The sequence below is a fragment of the Symphalangus syndactylus genome, chromosome 14 (genome assembly GCF_028878055.3).
Source record: "Symphalangus syndactylus isolate Jambi chromosome 14, NHGRI_mSymSyn1-v2.1_pri, whole genome shotgun sequence".
In the NCBI taxonomy this organism is placed as follows: domain Eukaryota; kingdom Metazoa; phylum Chordata; class Mammalia; order Primates; family Hylobatidae; genus Symphalangus; species Symphalangus syndactylus.
The window spans coordinates 36,619,155-36,640,048 of record NC_072436.2 but is presented as its reverse complement, the minus strand read 5'-3'; the positions used below and the strand labels follow the sequence as shown (position 1 = coordinate 36,640,048).

Here is a 20,894-nt window from a genome sequence, read left to right as displayed (position 1 = left end):
ATATATAAAATAGATACTACCCTACCCCAGATAAACAGTTAACAAAAGAATGGGAAGTTGCCTCAGCCTCCCAAGTCGCTGGGACTACAGGCACACACCACCACACCCAAATAACTTTTGTATTTTTGTTAGAGATGGGGTTTCGCCATGTTGGCCAGGCCGGTCTCAAACTCCTGACCTCAGGTAATCCACCCACCTCAGCCTCTCAGAGAGCTGGGATTATAGGCATGAGCCATTGCGCCCAACCACAAAGTTTTTTAAAAGGGAACAAAATAACTCCTTTTTATAAGTAAATGACTTACTCTTCTTTTTCTTCTTTGTGCCCCCCAGAGCTGAGTGCAGAGCATTCAGAAACCAAGACAGAAAGTCAACTCCATCCCCTGGAAAAAAAGGAAGGGTGGAAAACAATGAAGCTAAGTGGCATTAGAGTTAACTTAAACCATGCACTGGTTGGCATTCCTGGTTCTCCCCCTTCCTCTCTGGCCATGCCATCCCACCCCAACTCCCGTGCATCCTCCTCTATCTGATCATTAAATGCTGGCACTCCTCAAGGTCAAGCTCTAACTCTTCCGATCTTGACTCTCTCCATAGGCTCTCTGATTCATACCAGGACTGTATCGCACCACTCAGTGATGACCAAAACAAATGAATATGACCTTTTAACATCCACTTTTCTCCACAGTGAGCTCAGGCTTCCTTCTTCCCTTCTGTAGCTCATGAAGATTCCTGTCTTTTAGGAAAGTGACTAGCACCCAGACTGAAAAGGCATACAGAACAAGGGGTTCTGAAAACAAGCAGATTGACAATATTCCATGAAAATGCTGTCTACGGAGCCTGCCACTCAGACGTTTCAGGGATAGTGGCTACTTTTTTTTTTTTTTTTTTTTTTTTTGAGACAGAGTCTCACTCTGTCGCCCAGGCTGGAGTGCAGTGGCATGATCTCAGCTCACTGCAACCTCCGCCTCCTGGATTCAAGCGATTCTCTCACCTCAGTCTCCTGAATAGCTGGGATTACAGGCGCCTGCTACCACGCCCAACTAATTTTTATATTTTTAGTGGAGACGGGGCTTCACCATGTTGGCCAGGCCGGTCTCGAACTCTTGACCTCAAGTGATCCTCCCACCTCGGCCTCCCAAAGTGCTGGGATTACAGGCATGAGCCACTGCACCCAGCCAGATACTGGCTACTTTCTCATCCACTAAGATTTGCTTCTATTTAGTTCCTCTTTGCTCACGCAATTAAAATCTCAAAGACTATGGTATATCTTTCTCAACTTCATTTCCCTAAACCCAGAGGCCTCTGAAAACTCCATAGAATGATTTTCTTTTTATTCCCTGTACAAAGAATGCTTTTATGTGACAACAAACTACCACAGCAAGAAACACTTCACACATCTAAACACTAGGCAACTAATAACCTACTAGGTCTCAGAGATGGAGGAAATTATGTTTATGTGACATCATAACTATCATAGCCAACAGTGGCTATGACAGAAGAAAATAGACACATTCATTCTCAGGGTACCCTGATTTTTCTGCAACTCTATAACCCAATTATGCCCTAACTTTCCAAGCTGCCAAAAGCTGACAGGCCCCACCATCCACCTTCAGGCCATAAGTCACCTGTGGAACACAGTGAATGCTGACACTGATCCATCCATTCACGGTCCACAAAAAAATCATTCTCAGCACAAATTTCTTCCTTTCTTGCAGCCTTAATATAAAACCCTGGGAGCTCAGGGAGATGGTCCAGAAACAGAAATGTCTCTATAAACACAAGACAATCTAGCCACCTAGTTCTTGGGAATTAGATGGTCCTACAAAGCACATAAACAGGCTGTCACCTGTTTAGAAGGGTGAGGCACCCAGATTTTTTTTTCCCGACACAGCGTCTCGCTCTGTCGCCCAGGCTGGAGTGCAGTGACACAACCTCAGCTCACTGCAAGCTCTGCCTCCCAGGCCCAAGGAATCCTTCCACTTCAGTTTCCCAAGTAGCTGGAACTACAGGTGTATGCCATCATGCCAGGCTAACTTTTACATTTTTTGTTGAGAGGGAGTCTCACTATGTTCCTCAAGCTGGTCTTGAACTCTTGCGCTCAAGCAAACCTCCCACTTCGGCCTCCCAAAGTGCTGGGATTACAGGCATGAGCCAGCGTGCCTGGCCCCAGATTAAGATTTCACTGGCCATGTTGTAACCAACCCGAAGTGTATCTTATTTCCTACTAACCCTGAAACAAGTGCTCCATGGGCCCCATTCCTTACCACCTTGATTCCTCCTATTTCTCCTTAAGTACCAGAGACTCTTAAAAGCCACTACTTGACGTCCCCTCTAAGTCAATCCTCAGCCAGAATAATGTTTTTCTTTTTATTTTACAGACAGAGGTCTCACTCTGTTGCCCAGGCTGGAGTACAGTGGGGCGAACATGGCTCACTGCAGCCCCTACCTCCTAGGCCCAAGCAATCCTCCAACCTCAGCCTCTGAAGTAGCTGGACTACAGGTACACACCACCATGCCTGGGTAATTTTTAAAAATTTTTTGTAGATACAGGGTCTCACTATGTCGTGCAGGATGGTCTCTAACTCCTGGGCTCAAACGATCCACCCACCTTGACCTCCCAAACTGCTGGGATTACAGGTGTGAGTGACCATGCCCAGCTAGAATGATGTTTTAAAAACAAATTCATTAAGTCTGATGTCACATCTTTGTTAAAAGCCTTCAACAAGGCCGGGCACGGTGGTTCACGCCTGTAATCCCAGCACTTTGGGAGGCCGAGGCAGGCGGATCACCTGAGGTGAGGAGTTCGATACCAGCCTGACCAACGTGGTGAAACTCCGTCTCTACTAAAAATACCAAAAAATTAGCCGGGTGTGGTGGTAGGTGCCTGTAGTCCCAGCTACTCGGGAGGCTGAGGTGGGAGAATCACTTGAACCAGGGAGACAGAGGTTGCAGTGAGCCGAGATCACACCACTGCACTCCAGCCTGGGCAACAGAATGAGACTCTATCTCAAAAAAAAAAAAAAAGCCTTCAATGTCTCCAGCTATTTTCAGGATATAATCCAAGCTCCTTATGGTAGCTTATAAAGCAGGCCATCTGGTCCCTCCCTCAGGATCTACACCTTGGCTTTCCACTGACCCCAGGAGTCCAAGGGTCCAGCTACTTGCAGTCTCTGACTATGCCAGGCACTTTTCTCTTCTGTCCACCATGTCCTCTCTACCTAGAATGCTCACTCCTCATCCCAACCTGCCTCCACCTCTACCTAAAACTCAGGGTCTCTTCCTCCACTCTGATCTCCGATCTACCTCCCACATGTTCAGTTGAGGGGGTCCTTACTCCATGCTCCCCTCCCATAGCACAGTACTTAACACCTGTAATTACCTTTTCTTAAAAAAGATAGTTGAGCCGGGAGTAGTGGCTCACGCCTGTAATCCCAGCACTTTGGGAGGCTGAGGCGGGCGGATCACAAGGTCAGGAGATCGAGACAGCCTGGCCAACATGGTGAAACCCCGTCTCTACTAAAAATACAAAAATTAGCCGGGCATGGTGGCACGTGCCTGTAATCCCAGCTACTCGGGAGGCTGAGGCAGAAGAATCACTTGAACCTGGGAGGTGGAGGTTACAGTGAGCCGAGATCACGCCATTGCACTCCAGCCTGGGCAACAGAGCAAGACTCCGTCTCAAAAAAAAAAAAAAAGATAGTTGAAATTTGCTTATTGATTTTTAAAGACAGGGTCTTCCTCCATTCCCCAGCTGGAGTGCAGTGGTTTGATCATAGCTCACTGTAGCCTTGAACTCCTGGGCTCAAGCAATACTCCTGCCTCAGCCTCCCAAGTAGCTCAAACCACAGGCTTGTGCCAGCACACTCAACCTTTCTACATAACTATTTCCCCACCAGACTGGGAGTTCTTCAAAGAGAAAAATCATGTTTCTTATCCCTGCTGCTCTAAAACCTAGCACCATGAGTGAATGCTGAATAAACTAATACGGATGCTAAAGGATACCACATGAGATTCAGGTACAAAGTTACACTGTCCGCTTTACTCATAAGACAGTAACAAATTGGGTTTGGAGAGAAAAAAACAGTCAGAACAGTTCATCAGAGGCCGGGCGCAGTTGCTCACACCCGCAATCCCAGCACTTTGGGAGGCTGAAGCGGGTGGATCATTGAGGTCAAGAGTTTCACACCAGCATGGCCAACATGGTGAAACCCCCTCTCTACTAAAAATACAAAAATTAGCTGGGCATGTTGGCGGGCACCTGTAATCCCAGCTACTTGGGAGGCTGAGGCAGGAGAATCCCTTGAACCCAGGAGGCAGAGGTTGCAGTGAGCAGAGATCACACCACTACACTCCAGCCTGGGCAATGGAGCAAGACTTGGTCTCAAAAAAACAAACAAAACAAAACAAAACAAAAATATCATCAGAATACCCTAATGTGGGACACAAAAAAATGAGGATAGATGACAGGCGTTTAATAAAAGCTAGTGTCTTTCCTAGCCTCCTGATATTTCCCTAAGCCATACAGTTTGATTTACCAAATAAGACCAACTTTCTATTCAGCTAGAATCTCCTGGGACTCTTAGCAGGGCAGATTGGTCAGAGAAGAATGAGGAACCTAACCACACTATCCACTGGACACCCCTGGCTACTCTCAAGCTGGGCACAGTGGCTCATGACTGTAATCACAGCTACTTGAAGCTGAGGCAAGAGGATCCCTTGAGTCCAGAAGTTCAAGGCTGCAATGAGCTACAAGTCCCACCACTGCACTCCAGCCTGGTCAAAAGAGCAAGACTGTCTCAAAAAAAAAAAAAAAAAAAAAAAGGCCGGGCACAGTGGCTCACGCCTGTAATCCCAGCACTTTGGGAGGCCAAGTATGGTGGATCAAGAGGTCAGGAGTTTGAGATCAGCCTGGCCAACATAGTGAAACCCCGTCTCTGCTAAAAATACAAAAATTAGCCGGGTGTGGTGGTGCGTGCCTATAGTCGCAGCTACTTGGGAGGCTGAAGCGAGAGAATCGCTTGAACCCTGGAGGTGGAGGTTGCAGTGAGCTGAGACCATGCCATTGTACTCCAGCCTGGGTGACAGAGACTCCATCTCAAAAAAAAAAAAAAAAAAAAAATTCACTGCCAAGTGGAAATAAATTTGTTCATCAAACTAGTTTTGTTGTCCTGAAACATGAATGACTTGTTCTTACCTTGTTTGGTGATCTGAAAAGTCTTCTTACTGCAAAGAACAACCGCCTGAAGCATCTCATGGGGAGACACATGTGCCTTGAAATTTCGAGGGTTCCAGAGCTTTCTCATCAGCTCTCCAAAACGCTGGACCAACAAGAACATGATATCCCCTGGAGGACGTTTGATGTTCTTATAATTGTCTTCTTCCAGAAAGTAGTTCCGGAGAGGAGGAACATTAGATAGAGCCTGAAAATCAAACACTCCACTTAACCCAAAGCCCCTTTGTAGGACCCCTTGAGCCAAGCTCTTCCAACTAAAGCTCTCCTAATAGAATCTTGTGATGTGTATGTGACAGCCTTAAAGAGCCAAAAGTGGAGAATCCTACCCAGGCTCACATCACAGAAATATCATTAACGTTGAGTTTCATATGAACTACAGTTCTGCAGACACTTTGCTCATGTGGATACCACAAAGAAGGTTAAAACAAAACAAAACAAAATGCAGGTATTCAAATCTCTATCAACTTATTCAACAATTTCCTTTTGTTACTTTAATTATGCTGTGACAATACTTAAATTCATAAGGCAGAAGGCTAAAATCCAAATACTCTTTCCTTCATCATCCATTTTGGTTGAAGCAAAAATAACTACCTAGGAAACACAGTTCTCCCATCTCTCAACTCCACACTAAAATAATATGAAAATTATCTTAAAATTTGATGTTTTCCCATACTAAAACCACATAATTGTACATAAAAGTAAATATAGGGAGCTGTGAGGACGCAAAGTTGTAAGAACGATACAATGATCTTTGGGGACTTGGAGGAAAGAGTGTAGGGGGTGGTGAGGGATAAAAGACTACACATTGGGTACAGTATAAACTGCTAGGGTGATGGGTGACCAAAATCTCAGAAATCACCACCAAAGAACTTATTCATGTAACCAAAAACCACCTGTTCCCCAAAAACCTATTGAAATTTTTTTTTTATTTTTGGAGACAGAGTCTTGCTCCATCCCCCAGGCTGGAGTGCAGTGGCACGATCTTGGCTCACTGCAACCTCTGCCTCCAGGCTTCAAGCAGTTCTCATGCCTGAGCCACCGTGCCCAGCCGAAATTTTTTTAAAAAAGTGAATATACTCTGTTATGATGGAAAATGGTCGGCCAGGTGACGTGGCTCATGCCTGTAATCCCAGCACTTTGGGAGGCCGAGGCGGGAAGATCACCTGAGGTCAGGAGTTCAAGACCAGCCTGGCCAACATGGTGAAACCCCGTCTCTACTAAAAATACAAAAATTAGCCAGGCATGGTGGCACACGCCTGTAATCCCAGCTACTCAGGAGGCTGAGGCAGAAGAATCACTTGAAGCCAGGGGGCGGAGGTTGCAGTGAGCCAAGATGGCACCACTGCACTCCAGCCTAGAAAACAAGAGCAAAACTCCATCTCAAAAAAAAGAAAAAGAAAAAGAGAAAATGGTCAAAAGGTTTAGGACAATAAAAACAAATTAGATCTCATTAAGCAGAAAGATAAAAACTAGCCGTATTAGTTTCAGGAAGAAACACAGGCTCATCAGCTTGAGCTGTAAAACTGGGAGGAGGGGTCTGGGCGCGATGGTTCACGTCTATAATCCCAGCACTTTGGGAGGCCAAGGTGGGCGGATCACTTGAAGTCAGGAGTCCAAGACCTGCCAGGCCAACATGGTGAAACCGTCTCTACTAAAAATACAAAATTAGCTGGGTGTGGTGGTGACTGCCTGTAATTCTAGCTTCTCAGGAGGCTGAGGCAGGAGAATCACTTAGACCCGGGAGGCAGAGGTTGCAGTAAGCCAAGATTGCACCACTGCACTCCAGCCTGGGCAAAAAGAGCGAAATTCCATCTCAAAAAAAAAACAAAACAAAACGAAACTGGGGGGAAGAGGACCAAAGACATCCTAAATAAAAATGCAGTATCCCCACAGGTCCTTCCCGACCAGCACTGTGCTTACCATGAACACATTTCTTTCTTAAACAAGGTCATCTATTCAGGGAGTCAGTTAGAAGGGTTTCTGCTAAATGTAATAACCCAGGCATCTCTAAGGAAGACAACTCAGAACACAGAGAGTACTTTAACTACAGAGGGGATTAGGAAGGCCCCGACAAGCTAAGCTCAGCTAAAGAAACAAGGACTTCCTGTTTGTAGAATAATTACTAAAAAGAGAGATTTACTCTCAAAACAAGAGGATGGATAAAGTTTATCCTAATTCTCAGTTGTCTATCTTGTGGAGAAGGGTTGCACTCTGGCCTCAGCAACAATACAAATAATATTGGGCATCCTCAGAGAAGAATTATCCACCCTCCAGATGGATGACCTGGTCCAGTCAACCCTATTTTAGTGGAAACATCATCACACAGGGTTTGTTCATCCATTTATTTTTATAAAGAGACCTTCCTACGCGATCTAAAATTCATCAGAAAGCCAAGACTAACAGCTCTGACCAAATCCAAATTCTATCTGTCCATCCTATAATAGTTATCACTCGGCGGGGCGCGGTGGCTCACACCTGTAATCCCAGTACTTTGGGAGGCCGAGGCGAGCACATCACAAAGTCAGGAGATCGAGACCATCCTGGCTAACACAATGAAACCCCGTCTCTACTAAAAATACAAAAAATTAGCCAGGCGTGGTGGCACGCACCTGTAGTCCCAGCTACTCAGGAGGCTGAGGCAGGAGAATCGCTTGAACCTGGGAGGCAGAGGTTGCAGTGAGCTGAGTGTGACACTGCATTCCAGCCTGGGCGACAGAGCAAGACTCCGTCTCAAAAAAAAAAAAATCAGTTTTCACGCAGCCATGAGAGGATTTAAGAGGGATGATCTGATGAAAAGTCTCTCTCTACCTAAGAATTTGACCTTTCCAGAGACTAGGCATGACACCAAGAGCAGACACTGAATGCAAAAAATACGCCTTCACAGTTTTTTGTCCAATTCTTCACGGCAAAAATATCACTTAAAAAAATTTAAAGGCCAAATAAAAACTAGCAGAAAACATTTGCAACACATGCAACAGAAAAGGGCAGAACTTCATTATATATTTCTTAAAGCTCAGGAAGATGAACCAATAGGAAAAGAGTCTGTAAGGCCCAATAACTCAAGAAAAAAATATAAATAATTAACTTTTAAAAGTGATCCAAGGCTAGGTGCAGTGGCTCACACCTGTAATGCCTGCACTTCTCAAAGTCCTCAATCTTCTCCAACAGCCTCGAACTCCTGGGCTGAAGGGATCCTCCCACCTCAGCCTCCCAAACAGCTAGGACCACAGGCATGCATGCACCACCGTGCCCAGCTAATTTTTTTTTTTTTTTTTTTTTTTAAATAGAGACAGGGTCTCGCTATGTTGCCAGGCTGATTCCAAACTACTGGCCTCAAGGGACCCTGCCACCTTGGCCTCCCGAAGTGCTGGGATTAGAGGCATGAGCTACCATGCCCAGCCCCTCACAATTTTTACATGTTTTCCCCAACAAGCCTGTGTTTATGATTATAATTTTTTAATCATTTTATTGGTGAAGTAGGATTATTGTTTTCTTATTATACTTACCAACATTTAAAAATTGGCTGGGCGTGGTGGCTCACACCTGTAATCCCAGAACTTTGGGAAGCTGAGGCGGGTGGATCACGAGGTCAGGAGTTCAAGAACGGCCTGGCCAACATAGTGAAACCCCATCTCTACTAAAAATACAAAAATTAGCCAGGTGTGGTGGCAGGCATCTATAATCTCAGCTACTAAGGAGGCTAAGGCAGAAGAATCACTTGAACCTGGGGAGCAGAGGTTGCAGTGAACAAAGATCGTGCCACTACATTCCAGCCTGGGTGACAGTGAGACTCCCTCTCAAAAAAAAATTTCTACAGTATGCACCTATTACTCATAAAATTTTCTTAAAAACAACTTATAATTGAAAATAAGGAATGGGCATGGTGGCTCATGCCTGTAATCCCAACACTTTGGGAGGCCGAGGCAGGTGGATCACGAGGTCAGGAGTTCAAGACCAGCCTGGCCAAGATGGTGAAACCCTGTCTCTAAAACTAAAACTACTAAAACTCTATTAAAACCCTGTCTCTACAAAAATTAGCCAGGCGCAGTGGCAGGCGCCTGTAATCCCAGCTACTCGGGAGGCTGAAGCAGGAGAATTGCTTGAACCTGGGAGGCAGAGGTTGCAGTGAGCTGAGATTGCGCCACTACACTCCAGCCTGGGCAACAGACTGAGACTCCGTCACAAAAAAAAAAAAAAAAAAAAGAAAGAAAAGAAAATAGGACAGCTTTGGTTTTCTGCCTTTCCCATTTCAGGGTTATGAGCACATGGGCAGGAGAAAGTCATTGATCAGCCAGCACAACAAATATCTACACCATTTAAAAAAAAAAATGCATCTGGCATGTTTCTTACTTGATACTGCAAGGCAACACAGATTCGGTCCCTCGTTCCCTGGAAGTTCCAGAGGCCATGAGCCAGAGGCTAGAAAAAGCCTCACCATTTGACAGCAGCCCAGTGAGCAAAGGAATGCTCTGCCTGTTGCAGAACAATTACTCAAGTAGAGTCCTTAGCAAGACTTGGCATCTGAGGATCATCTGACTATACTCTACAAGAAGGCAGTAATTTCTTTTTTGAGATAGAGGAGTTTCGCTCTTGTTGCCCAGGCTGGAGTGCAGTGACGTGATCTCGGCTCACTGCAACCTCCACCTCCAGGGTTCAAGTGATTCTCTTGCCTCAGCCTCCCGAATAGCTGAGATTACAGGCATGCACCACCAAGCCCGGCTAATTTTGTATTTTTGGTAGAGATGGGGTTTCTCCATGTTGGCCAAGCTGGTCTCGAACTCCTGACCTCAGGTGATCCTCCCGCCTTGGCCTCCCAAAGTGCTGGGATTACAGGTATGAGCCACTGTGCCTGGCCAAAGGCAGTAATTTCTTGGCCAGTACACATACTATTTCCTGTCCCTCTCTTTTTTTTTTTCTTGAAACAGAGTCTCACTCTGTTCCCCAGGCTGGAGTGCAGTGGTGCGATCTCGGGTCACTATAACCTCTGCCTCCCGGATTCAAGCGATTCTCCCACCTCAGCCTGCCGAATAGCTGGGACTACAGGCTTGCACCACCATATCTAGCTAATTTTTGTATTTTTAGTAGAGACACAGTTTCGCCATGCTGGCCAGGCTGGCTCAAACTCCTGACCTCAGGCAATCTGCCTGCCTTGGCATCCCAAAGTGCTGGGATTACAGGGGTGAGCCACTGTGCTCAGCCTTCTGGGTGTCCTTCTCTTCCTCAATGTTCCTGTCTTGATCTTACCTGAAGGACAGCGTTGGCATAATCATTGGCCTTTATGTTATTCAGTCCCACGATACCCGGCAGGTAAGTGGTACCATCATATGCCCGGGACAATTTGGCTTGCTTGTCCAAGTTTGCAATTTGCTGCTTTGTGAAAGTGGGCTTCAACACATACTGCAAAGCAAAAGAAAATGTTAAGTTGTTTAAGAGCTGAGTTCACAAGAAATGTCTGTAACAGTAATTTCTACAAAAACAAAAAACACTTTGGCCATGAACATCCCACCACACACAGAAAAAGAGTCCCAACCAGTAGGTGTAAAGATTGAAGTAACACGGGGTAGATTCTCTCCCATGGCTAATCTACAAGGGGATCTCTGTGTCTATCCCAAAATCACTGAATCCCAGGTCTTTTCACAGACCTCAGGTCTGGTCAACTCATGAAAACTGACTGCCAGAAACTATACAATACTCAAGTTCCTAAAGGCAGTCTAAGTCTCAGATAGAACCTCCTGGGAGTAGCACATGGACCTAGCTTTGGAGCAGGAGAGTTTCCTCCACTCTGGGTGGGAATGAGGATCTCCATGAGTCCCTGGTACTGGAAGAGCAGGATCAGACTCTTCCCAGGCACAGAGTTACCAGAGTCATTATGTCACAGACTGGACAGAGATCATCCCAAACTCACTTTGAAACACTGAATTTAGCCCAGTTTCTCCCTCTATAAATACTGACCATAACTTTCTTTTTTTTTTTTTTTTAGACGGAGTTTCACTCTTGTTGCCCAGGCTGGAGTGCCATGGCACGATCTCGGCTCACTGCAACCTCCCCCTCCCAGATTCAAGCAACTCTCCTGCCTCAGCCTCCCAAGTAGCTGGGATTATGGGCATGTGCCACCATGCTCGGCTAATTTTGTATTTCTAGTAGAAACGGGGTCTCATCATGTTGTTCAGGCTGATCCCAAACTCCTGACCTCAAATGACCCACCTGCCTCGGCCTCCCAAAGTGCTGGGATTACAGGTGTGGGCCTCTGCACCAAGCCTCTCCATAACTATTTTAATCTCAACTATTAATAATAGGCTTATACAACTTTTACAAGTAGAAAAAGCAGTATTTCAAAGACTAAATACCATGCTTTCCTTAAAAATAAACAGAGCATGAACAACCTAGGCAACACAGTGAGACTCTATCTCTATAAAAAATTTAAAAAATGTATCTGGGCATGATGGTAATGCCTACAGTCCTAGCTACTTGGGAGGCTGAGGTAACAGTATCACTTGAACCCATGAGGTCGAGGCTGCAGTGAGCTGTGATGGCACCACTGCACTCCAGCCTAGGCGACAAATTGAGACCCTGTCTCAAAACAAAACCAAAAACAAGAACAGAGCACTTGGCACCATGAATACACCCCACATGCTGAAAAGGAAAATAATAATCAAAAGCCCAACACTAATCAAAGCCCAGGAGGACTTTCCATGCTCAGTACAATGAGTGTCTCTTGGCACAGGTCACAAACTAGAGCCCACAGATGAGACATCTGTGGCTGGATGCTCTGGCCACATCGTATGTTAAAAGCAGCCAGGAGCTGGTGTGCAGCTTGGTAAATACTGTCCTACACCAGGACCAATTCATATCCCTACTTCAAAGTGTAGAAGAATAATTTCACAAAACACTTTAAACCCCATCAGAATACACCCATATTTCTTCAGTCCTAGCCCTCAATGTTACAAGTAGAAATGACAGTTAAGTTAGACTACAGGCTGCAATTACGAATTCTGACCTTACTCAGTTTCCCCAGTTCTTCCCAAAAGGGAAAGCAGCCTCTCGATGCCTAAAGGGACTGAGATTCTTCCCTGTCCTCCGGTGGGGCAGTCCCCTGGGAGCCCTGGGATGGCTCACTAAAGAATGGACCCCAAACCAACCCTCTTAGACACACACCGTGATATCCTCCAGTGAGGAATCGATGATCTCATAGTTGTCTGGAAGGCAGTAAAACTTGAGGGTGTGGAGGTTGAGGAAAACATGGTGGCTAAACTGGACACTGTGAATGTAGGCGTGAGACTTCAAACCCCGGCCTGTAGGAAAGGGTGAAAGGCTGTAATAGAAGGGCAGATACTAGAACGCGCAGATCAGGTTTGCTTTTCCTTTCATTATTTTCCACCGGAACATGTTAATATCCGCAAAAAACAAATACTATGCCATTCATAAAATGAATCCTCCACATGAAGTTCTCTCATAAAAAAATTAGCAAGAAAGACTAGCACATTAGTTATTTCATTCTCTAGATGGCCTAAGACATTGATTAGGGAAACAAATTTCACTATTTTTTAATACATATATAAAATATATATAACCTATATATATAATTATATATAATACATATAACTATACATTCATATATAGTTTCCTATATACATGAAACTAGAAATAGCTATGCATATATGTGTGCGTAAATACACATAAACATAAATACATACATATCCTATGACAGTCCATCATCACTCAGTCCTGAATTTCCAAATGCCCATATTCAGGACAATGCTTTATCTATGTAACTTTTTTCATGTTGCTACTCCTTTCTAGAATCTCTCTCCCTTAACTATTCAAACTCCTATGTCCTGCCAATTCAAGTTCCACCTCAACTCTTTGATGAACTCAACACAAACACTCCAGCTAGCATTGATTTTTGCACATTTCAACTCCTATTGCACTTATTTTTACTCAGTGCCACAGTCCAGCAGTAATCTTTATGGTCTAACAAAACTCGCTGGTTGTTTTACATGTCAACCTTGACTCCTTATAAGCTCCTTATGAGAGCAAAGAATACAGTTTTTATCTCTTTTTTTGAGACAGGGTCTTGCTATGTTAGCCAGGTGGGTCTTGAACTCTTGGCTTTAAACAATCCTCCTCCTCGGCCTCCCAAAATGCTAGGATGACATGTGTAAACCACTGTGCCCAGCTGTTTTTACCTCATTTGAATCCTCCACTATACTATGTACATGGCAGCTGCTTGGTGTGAATGAGTTGAAATGATATATTTTCAGAAAAAAATGGAATAAAGTCCTTTGAGCCAAAGAATACTCCAAAAAAAAAAAAAAAATTGTAGCCTGGGTAACATAATAAGGCCTTATCTCCACAAAAAAATAAAATAATTAGCCAGCTAGCAGGGTGCAATGGCTCACATCTATAATCCCAGCACTTTGGGAGGTACAGGCAAGCACACTGCTTGAGCTCAGGAGTTTCAAGACTAGCCTGGGCAACAGAGTACAATCCCATCTTTAAAAAAAATGTGGCCGTGCGCGGTGGCTCATGCCTGTAATCCCAGCACTTTGGGAGGCTGAGGAGTGTGGATCACTTAAGGTCAGGAGTTCAAGACCAGCGTGGCCAATATGGTGAAACCCCGTCTCTACTAAAAAATACTAAAATTAGCCGGGTGTGATGGTGCATGCCTGTAATCCCAGCTACTCGGGAGGCTGGGGCAGAAGAATTGCTTGAACTTGGGAGTCAGAGGCTGCAGTGAGCCAAGATCACATCACTGCACTGCAGCCTGGGTGACAGAGTGAGACTCCATCTCTTAAAAAAAAAAAAATTAGGCCGGGCACGGTGGCTCACGCCTGTAATCCCAGCACTTTGGGAGGCCAAGACAGGTGGATTACCTGCGGCCAGGAGTTCGAGACCAACCTGGCCAACACGGTGAAACCCCGTTTCTACTAAAAATACAAAAATTAGCCAGGCGTGGTGGCAGGCGCCTGTAATCTCAGCTACTCTGGAGGCCGAGGCAGGACAATTGCTTGAACCCAGGAGGCAGAGGTTGCAGTGAGCCAACCTGGGCAACAAAGCGGGACTCTATCTCAAAAGAATTTTTAAAAAGTAAAAATTAAAAAAATACATATATTAGAGATTCGAGAACCCAGAGTCTTTGAGATTACAGTCTTTCATATGACTAGCTCTTTCTCCCATTCAGATATATCTAGGCTCTGACCAGAGAACCTCTTATTGGTTTTCTAAGAATATTTCAATTTCCTGGGAACAAATAGAAATTATTAGATATGATTCCTGAGAACAGCTTACTTTCTTTAAAAAAAAAAAAAAAAAAAAAAAGTCCCTCTGCAGCAGATCTGCAGTAAGCTCTAACAACTTATTTACCTTGAAAGTACTTGCCACACACCAGACAGGCATAAGCATTGATGTGTGAGAGGGAGATAGAACATAGTTTCTCAAAGTCAAAGTCCAGCACACTCCTAAGGAAACAAAACAGAAAAAAATAAATAGGATGGACATGTAGGAAGGCACTCAAATGAAGCAGTGTTGGCTCTGTGACCCATGATACCACACAACATCCTCCAGAAAACAGTTCACAACCATATATACATCATGGGGGACACTGATTATTCCTCACCTCCACCCGCCATGCTCCAAAGCACTGTTGAGGTGTCTCCACCAGACACACAATACCCACGAGCCTCTTTCTCATTAGTGTTTGTAACCAGTTCAGGACTTTCCATTGCAGTCACTTTCTCTAGAGGGAAAGCTACAAGTTAGACTAAGGTAACAGTACCCCAACAGTATTCTGGAGGTGGAGAGGACATAAAAAGGGTGAATAAATCCTTGCATAGAAGAAAAACATATCACTTAAGCCCAGGAGCTTGTGGCTAGTGAGCTCTGATCCACCACTGCACTCCAGAATGGGATACAGAGTGGGATCCTCTCTTAAAAACAAATACTAGTAATAATTAATTACAAAATAAAAATGTATTTTTATCCATAAAAACAAATGGAAAGCCTGAAGAATTTCAGAACACCTACAAACAGACCTATTTATTCAAGTGCAAAGTGAGTACTAGGCAGTAAGGAATAAAAATCTTACCTCCACTGAATCCACAAAGAGATTTATTCTCAAATAGTAACTCTTAATTAACTGATAATAATCCCAAAGAGCTATGCTATCTAATTTATTAGAGGCCACTAGACAAAGTGGCTATTGACAATTAAATTTAAAATACAGTTGTCCCTCAGTAGCCACAGGACACTGGTTCTAGGACCCCTTCAGATACCAAAATCCACAATGTTCAAGCCCCTTACAGCTGGCCCTTTGTATCTTCAGGTTCCATATCCTGATACTGAGGCTGACTGTAATTCAATTAAATAAAATTTAAAATTCAGTTCTTCAACTGCAGGAGCCACTGAAGCCACAGGTGGCTCATGCCTACCATAATGAACAGCCCTTATAACTTTTTTGGTTTTTTTTTTTTTTTGAGATAGGGTCTCACTTTGTCATCCAGGCTAGAGTACAGTGGCGCAATCTCAGCTCACTGCAGCCTCAACCTCCTAGGTTCAAGCAATCCTCCTGCTTCAGCCCCCCGCAAGAAGCTGGGACTATAGGAGTACACCACCACTCCTGGCTAATTTTTTTATTTTTTGTAGAGCTGAAGTTTTGCCATGCTGCCCAGGATGCTCAAACTCCTGAGCTCAAGCAATCTGCCTGCCTCAGCCTCCCAAAGTGCTGGGATTACAGGCATGAGCCAGAGCACCTGGCCATAACTTTTTTTTTTTTAATTTTTTTAAAAGATGGGTCTCGTTGGCTGGGCACGGTGGCTCATGCCTGTAATCCCAGCACTTTGGGAGGCCAAGGCAGGTGGATCTCCTGAGTTCAGGAGATTGAGGCCAGCCTGGCCAACATGATGAAACCCCGTCTCTTCTAAAAAAAAATACAAAAATTAGCTGGGCATGGTGGTGGGCACCTGTAATCCCAGCTACTCAGGAAGCTGAGGCAGGAGAATCGCTTGAACCTGGAAGGCGAAGGTTGCAGTGAGCCAAGATCGCGCCATTGCACTCCAGCCTGGGGGACAAAAGTGAAACTCCATCTCAAACAACAAAAAAAAAAGATGGATCTCATTATGTTGACCAGGCTGGTCTCAAATTTCTGGCCTCAAGTGATCCTCCTGCCTTGGCCTGCCAAAGGGCTGAGTACAGGCGTAGGCCACCACACCCAGCTCTTACAAGAGTAATTATATTATTGCAGAACATTCCCCTACAATATAGGTTGAAAAACATTCTACATGCCACTGGGAATCAGAGAAAAGAATGCTATGATGAGGTAAACTACCTCAGCTTTCAAACAAATTTCTGTGTTTTTTTCTGCTGAATCCCAGGCACCCAAAATAGTATCCAGCACATACTAGATACTCCATAAATATTTCACTGTGCTACTGTTATAGGATACTATGCATCCTGTTATCCCAACATACAAATGCAAAATAAGCTAAAAGCTCTTTAACAACATGTGTTCTGACACTTTAAATCAAAGAATAAAGAGTAACATGGCAAGAAGCACAACTCTCTAGACAGGTTTAAAAAAAGTAAAGTTTGTCAATGTGTTGTTCAATGTACAGTACAAAAACTTTCTGCATAGATTCCATTGTTCTTATGCTATCCTCAGCATCTCTGTCCTACTGACCTGTTAATGGTATCCAGGTATGGGCAGTGGCGGCTCCTCCGGTCCTCAGAATCCACTCGGCCATTCTTTGCTGAAGGGAAAATCATCAAAGGCTTTGAAAATGGGAAACCTATACTCAGGGCCAACTAACAGAACAAAAAAAGAAACAGAAATGGGAAAAACTAATCAAGATGAGTTCCTATTGTTTGGGTGGCAACAATATCGAAAAAAAAGTCCATTAGCCGGGTGCGGTAGCTCACGCCTATAATCCCAGCACTTTGGGAAGCCGAGATGGGTGGATCACCTGAGGTCAGGAGTTCAAGACCAGCCTGGCCAACCATGGTGAAACCCCATCTCTACTAAAAATACAAAAATTAGCCAGGCATGGTGGTGGGCACCTGTAATCCCAGCTACTCAGGAAGTTGAGGCAGGATAATCGCTTGAACCTGGGAGAAGGAGGTTGCAGTGAGCAGAGATCGCACCACTGCACTCCAGCCTGGGCAACAAGAGCAAAACTCCGTCTCAAAAAAAAAAAAAAGAAAAGAAAAAAGTCCACTAATAGAACAAGCCACAAACTGGGAGAATATATTTGGTATACATAAAATCAACAGAAGATTTGTTTGCATTTTACATAAAGAAATCCCATAAAGCATGAAAAATATGAAATATGTCAAAAGCACTAAAATAAACTAATTGTAACACAAATGTACTATATAGTTGCGTTTGGTTTTTTTGTTTTGTTTTTTTTGAGATGGAGTCTCGCTCTGTCCCCCAGGCTGGAGTGCAATGGCACGATCTCAGCTCACGGCAACCTCCGCCTCCTGGATTCAAGCAATTCTCCTGCCTCAGCCTCCCGAGTAGCTGGGACTACAGGCGCACGACACCACACCCAGCTAATTTTCATACTTTTAGGAGACGGAGTTTCACCATGTTGGCCAGGCTGGTCTCGAACTCCTGACCTTGCGATCCACCCTCCTCGGCCCGGCCCAAAGTGCTGGGATTACAGGCGTGAGCCACTGCGCCTGGCCACAAATGTACTACATAGTTTAAAGAGTGGTTGGGTAATCCCAGCACTCTGGGAGGCAGAGGCAGCCGGCTCACCTGAGGTCAGGAGTTTGAGGCCAGCCTGACCAATATAACAAAACCCCATCTCTACTAAAAATACAAAAATTAGCCGGGCGTGGTGGCATGTGCCTGTAATCCCAGCTACTTGGGAGGCTGAGACAGGAGAATCGCTTGAACCCGGGAGGCGGAGGTTGCAGTGAGCTGAGATCGTGCCATTGCACTCCAGCCTGGACAACGAGAGTGAAACTGTCTCAAAAAAAAAAAAAAAAAAAAAAAAGTAGAAGAACGTACATGTGTATCTATAAATCTACCATTTGTCAAAAACTTGAGTGGGTCTCAGATCTTACCCTACTTGCAAGCTAACAAGTTAGCCTGTCACAGTTTTATGAACGCTGATGGAAAGCATGTGACTACCTGGCCTGAAATAAAGGACAGTTTATTAGAGCAATGACAGTAGCCAGAATATAGCATTGGTGTCAGTGTTCCAAGTGAATTCCCACAAGGCAAAGTGAAGAGAACCCATGCACACAGTGAGCTGCCTTACAGGAGAGGAACCCTGAGCTTAGAGAATCTGAACCATTAACCATTTTTTCAAACGAGGTCTCGCTCTGTTGCCTATCCTAGTCTTGAACTCTACCTCATCCTATAGAGTAGCTGAGATTACAGGTGTGAGCCACCACACCCTGCCCCAAATCTTTTATAACGGATTGTGCCCTTGTCTCCTCGTTTTGTAGGGAGACACCATTTCTATCTTCCAAGGCTGCTCACTACACGAACATCCTTAACGAGAGTCCAGGAGCAAAGGCAGTCAGGCAATGGTCGCAGTACGTGCACAAACTCAAGAGACTAATGGAGAACTGTCTCTAGGCTTTATTCAGCTTAAAAGGTGCTACATAATCCATACTTTAGTGCAGGTGCCTATTGCTCAAGCATTCTTAATATCTTAATTACAAGACCTTAGATGTAAAAACTGAAGGAAAGTCGTGCACGGTGGCTCACGCCTGTAATCCCAGCACTTTAGGACGCCAAGGCGAGTGGAACACTTGAGCCCAGGAGTTCGAGACCGGCCTAGGCAACATAGCGAGACTTGCCTCTATCTTAAAACGCAAAAAATATATATATATATTTTTTCTAAAATTGAAGGAAGTAACACTTGTAAAATCAGCACTGAGCCCCCACATCAGGCATTCGATAAAGGGAAGCTGCTGTTGTTACGATTGTTGTAGTTAGAAATACCATACGGTTGGCCGGGCACGGTGGTTCACGCCTGTAATCCCAGCACTTTGGAAGACCGAGGCGGGCGGATCACGAGGTCAGAAGATGGAGACCATCCTGGCTAACACGGTGAAACCCCCTTCTCTACTAAAAACACAAAAAATTAGCCGGGCGTGGTGGCGGGCGCCTGTAATCCCAGCTACTTGGGAGGCGGAGGTAGGAGAATCGTTTGAACCCGGGAGGCAGAGGTTGCAGTGAGCCGAGATCGTGCCACTGCACTCCATCCTGGCTAACAGAATGAGACTCCATCTCAAAAAAAAAAGAAATACTATACGATTATTGAGAAGGCTACTGTCTTCATCAGAACAAGTCGAACAGTAGAACCGTCGAGTCTGGATCCCTCCTCTTCTCCACCCCAACCCCACCCCTGCCCCAACTCCGGCGCAGGGACCTGGCGGAAGACTAGAGACAAGAAAAAAAGACGCGAAAAAAAGAGGCTCTCGCGCCTAGCCCGGCCCGGCCCCACGCGCCTAGCCCGGCCCGGCCCCACGCACCTCGCACCTCCCGCTCAGGCTCCGAGTCCTCATCGACCTCGCGCTCCCGCTTCACCCGCACAAACGGGACAACAGAAGCCGGGGCCTCGCGCACGCTCGCTGGCTCCACCTCCCGCTTCACGCGCACAGGGCTGCCCCGGGAGCTCGCCGCCTCAGGCTCCCGCTCTCGCTCCCGCTTGACGCGACCGGAGCTGCCCCGCGACTCAGACTCTCGCTTCCCGCGGGTGGAACCGCGAGACTCCCGCTTAGACCGGCCGGACATCTCCGCTACCAGCCGAGTCGTCCAGCGCAGGCGCCAAGCACGCTCGAGTGCGCGGCACACGGCCAATCAGGAGAGGGGCTGGTAGCGAGCCCCGAACTCTCTACGAGTCGCCACTGGGGACAAATCACGCTGCAGAAAATTTGTGGGCGGTGCTATTCCTGCAGTGGCTTCCTCTCCCCTGAGAACCTTCTGTGGGCCTACTGTCGTTTACAGTTTACTGAGACGGGAACCTTTACTGGCGACAGTTTTCTGGATAAAAGCTGTCAGGCCGGGCGCGGTGGCTCACGCCTGTAATCCCAGCACTTTAGGAGGCCGAGGCCGGTGGATCACCTGAGGTCGGGAGTTCGAGACCAACCTGACCAACATGGAGAAACCCCGTCTCTACTAAAAATACAAAATTAGCCCGGCATTATGGCGCATGCCTGTAATCTCAGCTACTCGGGAGGCTAAGGAAGGAGAATCGCTTGAACCCAGGAGGCGGAGGTTGCGGTGAGCCGAGATCGCGCCATTGCACCCCAGCCTGGGCAACAAAAGCGAAACTCCGTCTCAAAAAAAAAAAGAAGCTGTCATTCGGCCCCAGATTTGTGCCTCAAAACCACCATCGTGAGGTCGTATCACACAGTCTCCGCGGCTTGGAGGCTGACAATCCTGCGCAGGAAAACTAGGCGACATTCCCAAATCATCCCCTTGACGGCCCTAATTCTACTTTTAGAAGGTTCTTGGTACCATGAAAACGCAAATGCCCGGTAGGGGCGGATTTACCATGAAGCTAATAAAGCTCTAACCTCAGGACCTGCCTCGAACTTGTTTGCTTGTTTGAACCGTTCCATTGAGGTATAATTGACATACAAGAAACTACATATTTAAAGTGTGCAATTTAGGCCAGGCGCTGTGGCTCATGCCTGTAATACCAGC

At 45.6% G+C, this 20,894-nt stretch overlaps 1 protein-coding gene across 15 annotated transcripts in view; it reads right to left on the bottom strand.

Annotated features, from left to right (window-relative positions):
• The window catches only part of USP39 (ubiquitin specific peptidase 39), an 81,302-nt gene that overhangs the window by 47,898 nt on the left and 12,510 nt on the right, over positions 1–20,894 (bottom strand). For 5 of the 15 annotated variants that reach the window (XM_055243572.2, XM_055243570.1, XM_063617574.1 and 2 more), the window contains 6 exons: positions 16,905–16,974; positions 14,594–14,688; positions 12,386–12,522; positions 10,475–10,627; positions 5,192–5,417; positions 303–380 (listed from right to left, as the gene is read on the bottom strand). In XM_055243572.2, coding sequence (XP_055099547.1) covers positions 303–380; positions 5,192–5,333 — 220 coding nt within the window. In that variant the 5' untranslated portion in view covers positions 5,334–5,417; positions 10,475–10,627; positions 12,386–12,522; positions 14,594–14,688; positions 16,905–16,974. Of the gene's footprint in view, positions 1–302; positions 381–5,191; positions 5,418–10,474; positions 10,628–12,385; positions 12,543–14,593; positions 14,689–16,904; positions 17,030–19,717; positions 20,106–20,894 lie in introns of those variants that run through there. The other 10 variants (XM_055243566.2, XM_063617569.1, XM_055243569.2 and 7 more) reach the window with 7 other exon arrangements.